We start from the raw sequence: 13,138 nt of genomic DNA on the forward strand, positions 1-13,138 counted from the left end.
TGCACGTACACACTTAAACCAAAATAAGAAGTTTTAATAGCCCTGAAAACCACCAGCAGCTATACTGAGTTTGCAGAAGTTCACAGAAGAGTGACACTTCCTAGGTTCAAGATCCACATGACTACAATAAAATATATAATCTTAGTGCAACAAATCCTGTCCGTTGATTCTTTTTTTTATTCCTTCAGTTAATTCAAAATTATCTGACCATCATTTAGGATTACATAGACTCCATGCATTTCTTTATGTTTCTCAAAGCACTGTGTTAGTTATGCTTTGATAAGACCCTCCTCCACTAGTCTGTTTTTAAAATTTTACTATGCAGATTATTAATTTCACAGAAAGCTTCTGAGCACAGACGTTTGGTACTGAGAGAACTGAAGGAAAGAGCTATTTTTAATGCTGTACTGCGTAACTTTCATAGCATAACAATTCCTGTTAACAGCTGCCTACCATTAGGTTTAAGAAAGCAAGAAGTTTAAGCATGCTGCTCAAGAATGAGAATAAAAGGACTTTCCAGTCCAAAACCTAAATTCCTATTTCTAATGAAGCTACTCCTTCAAAATCAACAAATATACAAGATTTATAAACATTCAAGTGTCCAACTCTGGGCTAAGTCAGCCAAAGGAAAAAGCAAGATTCTATTGTGCTTTACTTTAATGCTGAATTTAAATACCACATAAGGCAGCATGACATCAAAGCATTATCTGTACGGCTCTGGATGTTTCATTAGCTTGCAAGAACCTAAGGTTCCAAGATGATAGTTCTCACTGGACACTTACCCTTCAAGAATGTCTGAAGCCATATACAATTAGTACAGATGAGCTCTGAGCACAATTATCTTTTCTTAAACATTTTACAAACTTGTTTATTACTATGGAAAGATAAAAATTCTTTTTCACGCCTTACTGGCTAATAACTTGGCTATTTCACAGCTCCCTCATGATGAAAGCAAAAACGTTTATAGGTCATCATCTCTTTGGCAAAGCAACAGGAAAAAAAGTGCTGTTGTAGGAACAGTTATGACTGTAAAGCCCACACATCATTTAAAAAATAATCACTTGGCAAGGAAAGCACAACACATTTGAGGTTGTTAAAACCTTACTAATTGAAAAATGTTTCAAGTGTAAGATTTTTTTTTTTTGGATGAGTTTATGTCTGTACCAGCAGTCCTGTGGAAGTCACTCAGTAAATTAATATGAAGACTTTTCTTTTGTAAATTTTGATTCCTAGAGGCATCTGTAAAAGCTCAAAGGGAAGCCACAATTCTTCACTATGAGGGTGGTGATACACTGACACAGGTTGCCCAGGGAAGTTATGGATGCTCCATCCCTGGATGTGTTCAAGACCAGGCTGGATGGGGCTTTGAGCAACCTGGCCTAGTGGGAGGTGTCCCTGTCCCTGGCATGGGGGTTGGAACTAGATAATCTTTAAGGTCCCTCCCAACCCAAACCATTTTATGATTCTGAAAATGCCAAACTAACAAACTAATGTCACACTAATCCGTTCAAAAGGAACTCTGCCAAACATGCATCTTGGCTGAGAATCTCTCACACCCCTCATCACCATGGGCAGTATTGATCTTATTCTGTGTGTAAAATCCTATCCCACGTCTCTCTGTATTTAACACACTCTGTCTTTCTGAAGGACTCTTCTGCTCACTGGCATTACTACAGAAGAATAAATATTGTACATTTCGTGTTTGTGAGGAAGAGTGAAGCTGGAACACTGCTAAGGTAAGGAAGTATGGGAAGTGAGGGAAAGCTGGCAGTGGAACCGCTAGCAGCCCTCAAACAAGCAGAAGACCAAGCTTAGCAGGAGACTGGAACCAGTGTCAACTCAGGGATGCCTCCTACAGGAGAACAAGACCATACACAAGACCTGGAATTCTGGGCTGTGCTTTTCGCATGCTGGGCTTTTGGGGCTTCCTGCAGCATTCAGCACTGTCAGCATGCAGGGTGTCCTTCAGTGGGAAAAAACTAAGACACACGATCCCACTCTGCCAGACTTCTGCTGCAGGACTGGATCTCGCACAGTGCACAGAAATTAACAGTCATTATTAACCCAAAATCGAGCCTGTGCTGGCATTTCTGTATGGACTGCTACACACGAACCGGCCAACAGGTGTCACCCTTGTCCGGAATATGCATAACTACAGCCTCCCCCCCCCCTTTGTTCTTCATAGAATCGTTTGGCCAGGAAGAGACCTTTTCAGATCACTAGGTCCAACCATTACCCCAGCGCTGCCAAGTCCACCACTAAACCATGTCCCTCAGCACCACATCCCCATCTTTTCAATCCCTCCAGAGATGGTGACTCCACCACTGCCCTGGACAGCCTGGGCCAGGCCTGGACAGCCTTTTTGGGGAAGATGTTTTTCCTAATATCCAGTCTCATAAAACCCCCAAGTATACCAAATTTTCTAGAGTGCACAGAGCTAGTGAGCTAATCTGTTCACAGATGTTCTGCAAGACAGCTAACAATCCTGAGAAACCATGGTTTCAGTGCATTCATGCAAGTGTTTCTTGCAGAGCTTTATACTGTTAGTTACTAATGTAGTCAGGCTATACACAGCTACACAAATTGAAGTGGTTTTATTTCACTGTATTTCTGTAGGCTAGGATACTCACTTGTTTTTACTGCTTTCTCCATCCACATCTGGGGCCCCGTTTCCTTAGAATGACAGAGGTCCTTTCCACAATAGAACTAATGGACAAGCCACTTAGGGTACCGTTGTTGTTCCTCCTCACCTCCAGAAGAGCACCCACAATTTTGTCTCTGTGTAAGTAAGAGACTGAACTGTTTATATCACATTTTGTGCAGTACAGTTAGCACTTAGTTACCATGGATATTGCATCCATTTCAAATGAGGACAGCAACAAAATCCAAACACTCTCACCTGCTAGCATCTGGATGAATTTCTTGAAGTTTCTTCAGTACTTTGGTAAAGCTGCTCAAGTTCAATGTATTAGAAGTAAAGACATCATAAGAACTCATGGAGAAAGGAGCAGATTTTTTCTGCAGGGTATTTTCCTCAGCATCCTAGAATCGCACCAAAATAAGCCCAAAGTGAATGGGTTAAGTAGTACAAGTAATACAACAGATCTTTATGACCAATAAATATTCCTGTTCTGTAAAAATTAAAAAACGACAGAGACTCAGACCTGGAGGTTATTCTAATACAACCAGTCACCTTATCCATCTGTAAAGTAGAAATGAAACTGCTGCATGCATTTAGGTGTCACTGCCTTTCCCACCAGCTTATATTAGATCCGATTTATGTTTCCTAGAGGACTGGCAAGCTTGAAGTTCAGTCCCCAAAGGCAGCATGTCTATATGGTTTCTGAGAGCAACACTAGCAGTTACCAACTTTGCCTTATCCTCCAAGGACCACGCTGAGCTAATACAAAATGCTGTATTTATACATAGATGTTTCTTAGGTTTACATTAAAAACCCCCAAGAGTTTCCCCTCCCATATCCCAAAATCCTTCCTGTATAAACATCACAAGACATTCACGTAAAAAAAAGCATTTCACGTGGAAACACTAAAGAGGAGAAAAGCAAAATGAAAAATTTAGTGCAAATGGCTAGATTTCTTAAACCTAAACCAACTGGTTTGAGATTAAGAAAAACAGATTCAGCATCACAATTGGATGATGTGATTGAAGGGGCAAATGAATGGTGCTCTCACTCTTCTGCAGCATGCCAGAAATGTATTGCCAACACAGAACAAGTTTTCCTATCCAAGCATCACTTTCTGTATATGAAATGCAACATGTTATGGGACAAGACGTTTTAAGGCTCTTAAACTGCCATACAAAGGAGACTTCGCAATAAGTATTTACCTTTTGACTAACTCCAAGCAAATAAGGTACTGAATCTTCATTAGATGATTTCAGACCAGGGCACTTTGTTTCTGCAGGTACTTGAGTAGCACAAGTAACGTTTGAAGTTGTTACAGGAAGGAAATGTGTTTTCTCAGAAGCAGAGGTGGCACCAGGTGCTTCCACAGAATTGGAGGCTGAAGTGACTGTTTTATCTTCATCATTTCTTTGACTGTTACCAGCAGGTTGGATTTCACACAAAAGCTTATTTTTAAGTACTTGAGGAAGCAAATATTTATTGTCTGGTGAAGTATTTAGGAGTTTAACATGTATTTGCTTTCCTTTTATTTTTTTCTTGTTCATTTCCTCTACAGCTAACTTTGCTTTATCAGTGTCTTTAAAGGAGAGAATTGAGTATCTAAGGCACAAAAATTGAAAAAAGAAGAAACTAAATAAAGCATATGTTAAATTGCTATCAGTAAGCACACGTAATGGTTCTCATCTCACTCCTATCTATCTCCATTAAACTCAACAGAAAAATACAGAATCCTTAACTTCTCATAAGGTGAGAAGCAGCTCTCTGGAATTACAAGGTTTCATCAATTTACCTGTGTCTACATTAAGTACTGAAACAAATCAATGAACAACTCTCTCCTCCACCCCATGATTTGCTTACTTTGACAGAAAAAAAAATCTGAAACAAGTAGGACTTGTATTAATATACCTGTAGTTACTAACATCCATAGAGATGATAGTGTCAGAAACCTGATACTTCTGGAAATGCGCTCTTAAATCATCCTACAAAATAGAAGCACATTTTGTTGCAAATGTAGAGCATGAAAGAACTGAGAAAAGAGGCAAGACATCACTACTGCTACGTCACCAAGCACGGGCATACCTCTGACACCGAGGAACTCAGGACACCAACACGAACGGAAGTACACTCATTTCTGCTCTTCGCTATCTTCACTTCTAGTAATAAACATTAAAAAGTGAAGTGTTTTGGTTCAAGCTAACATCTTCTCTGTAGATTTCTCAAAACAGATAGAAAAATCTTTAAAAAAACCTAAAAGAACGAGGAGTATCTTCTAAGAGAAAATGAGCATCCTGAGAAGCAGAACAGCTCCATTTGTGAAATCACTTTTCCCTGAGTATTTCCTGAGGTTTGACAAGGCTGAAGAGGTACAACCCCAGAGAGAACACTGCTCTGAACTAACAGGTACCTGTGCTAAAGCATGGGTAGCACACTGTGAGTCCCCACCATGGAGTACAGAAGCTCTCTGCCTTCATCACGCTGGGGACTTCTACCTATGGCTGTCACCAGGACCCAGGTCTCCACACACGCTGTCCCCAGCTAGCTCACAAGAAGCTGCTATGGGGAAGGAAAGCAGGAAGAGAAGGAAGAGAAAAAAGAGAAAGACTTCCAGCTACATGATGGCTGAACATGTGCTAAATGGAGTTTAACAACTGTAGGTAAAACTTTCCAAGGAAACAAGGGGATGAAAAGAGATGAATATCTGTACAAGGATTCACTCTAAGTCAATGAAAAAATAAGTCTGAAAACACAGCTTGCATTTTTTTAACAAGTTTACTTATGCTTGTAGAAAGAAAAGAATACTCAAAGAGTAAAACCCCCACCATTATTAAGTATGGCAGCTGAAAGCACAAGACCTCACCTCTTAAATCAACTGTGTCTTGTTTTCCTTGTTGTTTTTCAGTTTCTTCAGATATTACTGAAAAATCTGCTGCTGTCAAGTCCTCTTTAGCATCAAACCAATACTGACTCCCTTCTTCGTTTTTCACACAGCCTTGACAGTCAAAATAGATTTCAGCATGTTACAATTCAGAATATCAAATTTCTGTGCTTAAGAGCATTCCATTTTCCTGTGTGACTTGGTACTACATTACAAAGAGACAATGCATACTAGTTTTCACATCTAGTTTAAGTGGAAAATATTTATCCAAGATGTAAAGTATAATACAGAACTGATAAAACATTAAGCATTCCCCCCCAGAAAAGACAGCTGCGTATCCATCTCTGTCTTTCTATCAAGGTTTGATATTTTTCCAACAACTTAATTAACAAAAAATATAGTATTTGTACTAGAAGGAGATTGCTTACCACATTCCACATCCTGATCCTTATGATGCTCTTCAAATGTCCTGGAGGAAGTAGAGTCACTTGGCAGATGACCATCAGCTAAAGATACAGCCTGCGGATCATCCTACAGACACGTTCCAGTCAGGTGACAGCAATTGCACCCCATCAGATGTTATTTTTCTGAGCTTCAGGATTTTAAATGATTAAACAGGTAAATTCTATAAACTTAACCTACTGGTCAACTTCAAGAACACACAAGTTATTTTCTCTGAAAAGGATGATCAAAATTTGGGTCACATTAGCTGCATTTGCAATTACTGGCAAAGAATCCCAGTTTGAGTCCTGAAGACCTCAAGAGAAAACAATGCTTCACAGCATAATGTCTAGGAAACTCAGTAATGAAGATGTCCCTACCATGCTGACAGAAATTCTCCTTTCTTGAAGTTTTAGTGCTTTCAAGTCAGCTTCTCTTGTGTCTGAAACAGAACTGAAACAGACCCCAGAATTTCATAGAAAATACAGCACAACAGTTTTAAATTCTGCAATGATACCGATTACTCTGAAATATTTCTTTCCAAAAGCTAACAGTAAAATAAATAAAATGTGCTTAATAAATCTTAGCTTCAAATGAGAACCAAAGTTTTTTGAGACCTATATTTTGTAAAAGCATTGGTTGCAACCTTAAACATAAAGCTGTGTTCTAGGTTTATGTTAGGCTGTTTTTCCTTTACACCTTCTGTGTGAAGTTTCAATATATGCGTTTATGATTTGAAACCTCCAAGCAATTTTGGATTAATTTTCCTAGTATTTCACAAGAAATTTGAAAAAAATCTCTAACTGTTTACCTGATGCAGTAAAAACATGTTGCCAAACTTGTTTTAATTTCCACTTACATGAAGTAAGTGCACAGACCTTGAACATGTCTGTCTGAAATAGGAAGTTATTTTTCTATCATTCTTCACAACTGAATGATACTCTTAGAACAGCTGCTTAAATGCCTAATATTATCTTTGTTGGCAGAAAAGTGTTTTTGTTTTGGTGGTGTTTTGTGGCTTTCTTTTAAGACACGTAGCATTAAGATTAGAGACAAAGATTTAGTAGTGAAAATAAGGAACCAGAAAAAATTGCTCCTAAATAGAAAGCTTTTGCTATAAAGATAGTAAAAAATACAACTCCATAGTCTGCATATTAGAAGAAGAGAGAGTAAGAATTTCCTTAAATTAAAACCACTGCCCCCAAAGTTCTACACTAGTATTTCAGCTAAACAGTTTGGAGCAACCAAATACATGCTGTAATAAAGACATTTTAAGTTTAACATGTTTTAAGCTCACTTTACATTTAATGTGAGCTTTGATAAATACCACACATGAGGACTACTTACTCATAGCAAAGATCCTCTCTGAACAACTGTCAAAACAGAAAAGATTTGTCTTAGTTTTCTGAAGAAAATAATTTATACTAAAAACAAGAAGCAATTAAGAAATTACCTTGCACGGGACATAAGATGAGGAGATCTGGAACAACTTCACCTCAACTGACAGCGGTGGAAGTGCATTTAAAGGTACACCCCTTTTTATTTGCCCTCTCATACTCTGGTAATTCTTTCTAAGCTCTTGCAAAACCAACATGACAGAGGAACGTAATTCAGTATTTCCATTACATCTGTTAAAACACATGTAAGAAAATAAGGTCAACTTAGACAGACATTTCATTTATTTTACTGCTTCCAGAACTGCCCAAATGTTTTACAGTGTTTAAAGTTTCCTCCACATAGCATGAGAACATGAGTTCACTTCTCACCCACACAGTAGCTATCTGGACATGCCTGGAAAAAAAAAAAAACAAAACCAAAAAAACACTGTATTTTGCTGGGTCTTTGAATGCTACAGAAAATTTTAGGCTGAAAGTAAAACCTGGCAGCTATAAGAATATAAATTTTGGACAACAACATGAACTATAAACACTATTACAAGCTATGGATAAAATACATCAGTAACATTTAGTAATTAATGCCTGTTAACCAAGTTACCCATTTCATTTTAAAGGACCTTCAAGCACGTGCCTGCTAAAACATGTATTTTCCTCCAAAGCCAGGCTGTAAATCTTCAAGCAGTGCTGATAGCACATGCGATAGTGAGCATTTAGAATCTGCAGTTCCGCTTCAGTCGCCCTCCGCAGTATTTCTTGACAGTAGCTTGGCACAGAGTTATTCACAGCTTGTTTGTCAAGGTGTACGGGCCTTTAAAATAATGATAATAAACAAAATCTTGAAGTTCTTCAATCAACATTTAAAGTTCATTATGTTTTATTTTGGAACAAGTAACTTTCCAGAAGCTATTTCTGATACAATATAAAGGGGAAAAAAAAGGAAGAAAAATTAAATCAGTTCCTGCTATTTACTACACAGAAAAAAATGATGTCTTACAGTAGCTTCTGCATTATAATCAGCCTTAACTAAGAAGTGGGAACAAACACCATAATAATTTCTACCCCAAAAGTGTGGTGGTTAGAACCAAAATGACACTTAGGAACTCTGCTGATACACTTTTGTTTCCACACGCACTGAATAATTAAGGTTGGAAAGAATTTCTGCAAATCTCTGGTCAAACCAGAGCAAACCCCAAAATCAACTCGGGATCTTTTCCAGCCCAGCCTCACTGTTGGGTCTGAGGTTTTGTGTTGGTTTTAAATCTCCAAGAAAGGAGACAGTACTAACACTACTCCCTCTTTACGAAACCTTTTCTTACACCCACTTAGAATCCCTCAAACCATAACTGCTGGCTCTTGCCTTTCCAACACATCTCTGCCAAGAATTTGACTCCATCTTCTCAGCAACCCACCACCAGATTGCCAAGAACTGCAGGGAGGTTCTCCACCCCCCCAACCTTCCCTTCTCCAGGCTTACCCAGCCCAGTGCCCTCAGTTCTCATCAGGTGCTTCACCAGCTCCCCATAGCATCCCTGTGGTCCTCCAGTGGACTTGCTCCAGTCTGACAACCTCTTTCTTGCACTACAGGGCTCACAGCCGCAGATATCTTTCCAGATAAAACCTCACCAGCGCCAAACTGAGAAAAATCAACACCTCCCCCCATCTGCCTGCTGCACTCTTGCTAATGCAGCCCCAGAACACTGTTTCCCTTCTTTACCATACTGGAGCATTGCTGAATTGGTCTGGAGCACTGTTGAATTTGTCTTGGTCAGTCTGTAACTGCAGACCAAGGCTGCTTTGGCCTTTGACTTCAGGAGCTCTTCAGCTCATTCTTCTCACTTGTCCAGGCCCCTTTCTACCCTTCAGTGTAGGAACCGCGGCCCAGGAGTCTTTTAATACTATCATTAGTTTTTGTTAAGTGACAGATAACCTTTCAAGCATGGAAAAAAACCCAACAACTTATGCAGCATCTATAATTAAAACCAAGAACAATTCATGACCAACCTTTCGGTGCATATCTTTAAATTGCTGCTACAAAGCTCAGGTTTTGACTCCTAAACAACAACAGCAAAAGTTAAGATTGCCATTTGTATAGACAAGTTCTGAGCAACTCTAAGTTAAAAAAAGTTCTACACAGCAAATTTTTATTTTTATTTTTTTTTTAAATTACCTGCATTTGTGAACTTCTGTCAGCTGCTGCAGTACTGTCATCAGAGTGTTCTTGCAGTGTCTCAGCAAGCTGTGATGAAATTTTCTCTGTGCTACCGGCTCCACATGACCACTCTGTATTGCAAGCCATGTCTGCATAGGTTTCATGGTGCCATCCCATGGGTTGAGATTCGTTGATCATTTTTATCTCTGTATTAACAGCCTTGGATGAGAGACAAACCTGAGCACTGGTACTTCTGCTTGTTGTGAGTTCTGATTTTAGAGCTTGCTTTACGTCAGCCGCCTGGTTAACTGTAGAGCCACGGGTAACGTTTTTCAAGGTTTCACTGTGCTCCAACTCCAAGTTCAGACAGTTGGTATTTCCACAGGAGGATTTATCTGCACCTTCCACCCCAAAAAAGGGATTCTTGCTCAGAAGAATTTCAGAGACTGGAAATGGGGTTCCAGCACCCCTCGCGGTGCAGAGGAGGCAGCCAGCACCCCGCGTGCACACACCAGATTCTTCACAACTGCAGAGATCAGAGTCCTCTGCAGGTTCACAGCGTGGCGCGGCTACCGCGGGGGCCCTTTCCCTTGGTGGCAGTAAAGGATGCTCTTGCACAACCGAGATGCTCTGAATGTGTCTGTCAGCCTTTCCAAACACTTCCCCACTTCCTGTGGTTTGGGGTGGCAGTGTCCCATCAGTCATTGTCATGTCTTTCACCTCCCCATTTTCTAAACTGTCATATACAAGCGGATTTGAACCGATCCTTTCCTTGCTCTCCCAAGAACCACCTTCAAGTATACTTCCATAAACATCACTGTGATACTCGGTTTGCTCTTCCTGATGATCACCAGTCATGCCACTGCAACCTGACAGAGAGCCCTGAAGCAGGTGGGTAAGCTCTAGCACAGCTGCTTCCGGGCACATCTGGCCACCTACACCAGACTCAGAGACAGGAGAACCATCTCCTGACAGGTCGAAGATATTTTGTTCCTGCGCAACTCCACCCCCTCGAACTTCATGAACTAAATCTATCAGCTCTGTGGTTTCAGTTCCTATAGTTTCCCTTTGCTCAGAAAGCTCACTTGAGCTATTCCTATCACCAAAATCTTCCTCGTGAGCACTGAGATATTCCAGCTCTGAATCTTCAATTAAATTGCCTTGTCTACAAACATCACAAGCCCTGCAATTACAGTGCACATCGCCATGGGCCCTTCCCATCGTGTCAGCTTCTTCCTTGCTTTCATCTACATGGGCACAGCCAATTCTCATTCCCTTTTTATTATACATTTCTAGATCTGCATCTAATGATGAACTTAAGTAAGGCAAGCTTTCTTCTGATAACTTCAGTTCTGAAACGTTGGCAGAACGTGCCTGGCCAAACCCAGAGTGGTTAGCTCCTGCTTCAGCGTCTCTGACGAGCGCGTGCTCAGCCTCCCCCGCGTCAGGAAAGGGACGGGAGGTCTGACTGAAGCTTCTCCTTCTAACACTGCCGTTCTTCTCTAACTCCATGGTACGAACGCTTAAGCTCTCCTCCTCAGAAGTAATCCACACAACTCACTTCCACTGCAGCTTCTCAAAATCACTGCCTTGTCTTTTCCAATCTGTTTCCCACCTTAATAAAAATGAAGAGAAGTCAGAGATACTCCATGCTATACAAAAGGACATTAGTTTTTTACAAATACATTAAATTAACCATCTTATTTTTACCTGCCACAGGATACTCTACAAACCAGGAACGATATGGTACCTTTCAAAGAAATGCTAAGAGCTCACTGAATGCTGCTAGAAGAATTACTTGTTCTGGCTCATGTGATTTCAATTGAGTAAAAGCATCCTCAGAAATCAAACAATCTTATTTTCTTACGCTCTTGGGCAGATTCCATCCTCTTACCACCGAAGCATTTCTTGGCTGAATTTCAGCATCCCTGCTGATACACAGTGCACGCTGACTTCCAGAGAGCACACAAGGTGTTCACATGCACATCATGACTCTGAAAGTCATGACGCTGATGGGCATGGATTCAGTGACCACAAACTGACTTCACACTGTTCCTGATTCTCTACTGGCCTGTACGCACTTCTTGCCACAGAAAGCTTACAGCTTCTGGATCCACAGCTAGTCTATTTACTGTAGGGAACAGCCTTCAGTCCAGGAGCTACAAAAATTTGAAGAAGTACTTAACAGAGCAAAGTGATGAACTTATGAGTTCTGTGCCTCTGAAGAACTAAATACACTTCAGGTGTCGGGACAGGGAAGAAATGGAAGCACACATTCCTTTTAATTCTGGGGAAACAAGAAATGGTGATTGAACACAACCACAAGGAAACCTGAGAATCTTTATAACCAGAAAGCATAAGTCATAAAGGAAAACAAGAAGGTGGTTTCTTGGATCACAGCACTACTTTTAGAGCAACAGAAGTAAGCTGTACAATACACCAAACCAAGACAATACACCTGCTCTGGAGTTTGAACAAACTTAGTTTCATAGCAAACAGGAACAAAGAAGCAGTGAATAAGCATGTAGGGATGGTAGATGCTCTTTGTGAAGCTAGTTTCTTATAAATAGTTGTCAATTCTTCTCTGCTTTCACCCAGAACCTAGTAATGAAGAGGGGGATACCTACAAACATTTTTTTTTTCAGCTAGGTGTGTTTTCTAAACTACTGAAATGAAAGCTAACGATTGTATACTACAGTCACAGGTCTCTAAGCCAGCTGTAATCTTACATAAAGCACAGCAAATCACAGTCCTGTCTGTAACTCTTCCCCCTGCAAAGGCATGCAGACCAACAAACAGGCCCACAAGCTGGGTTCCACACACTTCTGAAGACACAAGTCAGGGCTCATCACCCTCCACAGGACGTTTCCAGAGTGGTGAAACAGTCTATCAGGAACCAAGCAAAGGACTGGAGTGAGACACAGGCTGCTGGGGAGCACAAGGGGAGACTGGAAACTCCAGCCTGCTTCTTGGCTCCTGCTCTGGGATCTAAATGGATGTTAGGTGAGTTAGGTCCACTCCAGATACAACTGTGGAACCCAGGCCTCGTAGCTGCCCAAGAAGGTTTGCAGAATGGACCCTCAAAAGCTAACTTCATGACAGCCCTTCCCCACAGGGGAAAGCGGCTTGGGTCTCCAATTTACATCCATCTTGTCTGCTAAAGACCATCATTAAAACAGCATAATTTAAAAACACTTAATACATTAAATCATAAACAAAAGTCATCAATAGAAGTCTGTCACCATCTAGAAAAAACATTGCCACCATCTCATGATGCACTTCTACAGTTATTTTTGTTTCAAAAACGTTATTACACTTTTACCTCCCACTTACCTACACTTTTACTTCTCCTAACTGAAGTTTTGAGTACCTCAACCTGTGAAATTGAAAATCCTGCCCTAAGGCTTCCAAACCACACCTCTGATGCCTACACACATAAATTACAACGTATCACAGAGAAGTGACTTTTTCCTTAAGAACGAGTTAAGAAACAAGAACCAAAGCACCTTTACCTATACGCCCTATAGCTAAACAGCAATAACCTTGTTACTACTGCCGAGGCCGCAGTCTGGGAGACCCCCCGCTCGGCTGAGAGGTCCGCGCTCAGGCCTCCGCACCGCCACCGCGCCCGA

The 13,138-nt window shown here is 40.7% G+C and overlaps 1 protein-coding gene across 1 annotated transcript; it reads right to left on the reverse strand.

Moving 5' to 3' along the window:
• Positions 1-2,636: 2,636 nt before the first annotated feature.
• On the reverse strand, positions 2,637-11,018 carry RBM44 (RNA binding motif protein 44). The gene is made up of 12 exons (XM_008946192.1): positions 9,525-11,018; positions 9,359-9,408; positions 7,989-8,165; positions 7,414-7,588; positions 7,308-7,333; positions 5,948-5,988; positions 5,502-5,633; positions 4,724-4,797; positions 4,550-4,623; positions 3,847-4,243; positions 2,900-3,042; positions 2,637-2,778 (listed from the first exon to the last, which is right to left on the reverse strand). Exons 1-12 carry the CDS (start codon positions 11,016-11,018, stop codon positions 2,637-2,639), a joined length of 2,925 nt encoding a protein of 974 aa, XP_008944440.1.
• Positions 11,019-13,138: the final 2,120 nt, after the last annotated feature.

This window comes from Merops nubicus, unplaced genomic scaffold, assembly GCF_000691845.1.
Source record: "Merops nubicus isolate BGI_N331 unplaced genomic scaffold, ASM69184v1 scaffold38878, whole genome shotgun sequence".
NCBI classification, from domain to species: Eukaryota; Metazoa; Chordata; class Aves; order Coraciiformes; family Meropidae; genus Merops; species Merops nubicus.

Excerpts from the sequence above, each read along its gene's own strand:
- RBM44 (XM_008946192.1), bottom strand. The coding sequence starts at position 11,018 with ATGGAGTTAGAGAAGAACGGCAGTGTTAGAAGGAGAAGCTTCAGTCAG. Across the intron at positions 9,409-9,524 it reads ACAGAAGTTCACAAATGCAG|GAGTCAAAACCTGAGCTTTG; the intron begins GTAATTTAAAAA and ends GTTGTTGTTTAG. Across the intron at positions 4,244-4,549 it reads ATGGATGTTAGTAACTACAG|ATACTCAATTCTCTCCTTTA; the intron begins GTATATTAATAC and ends TTTGTGCCTTAG.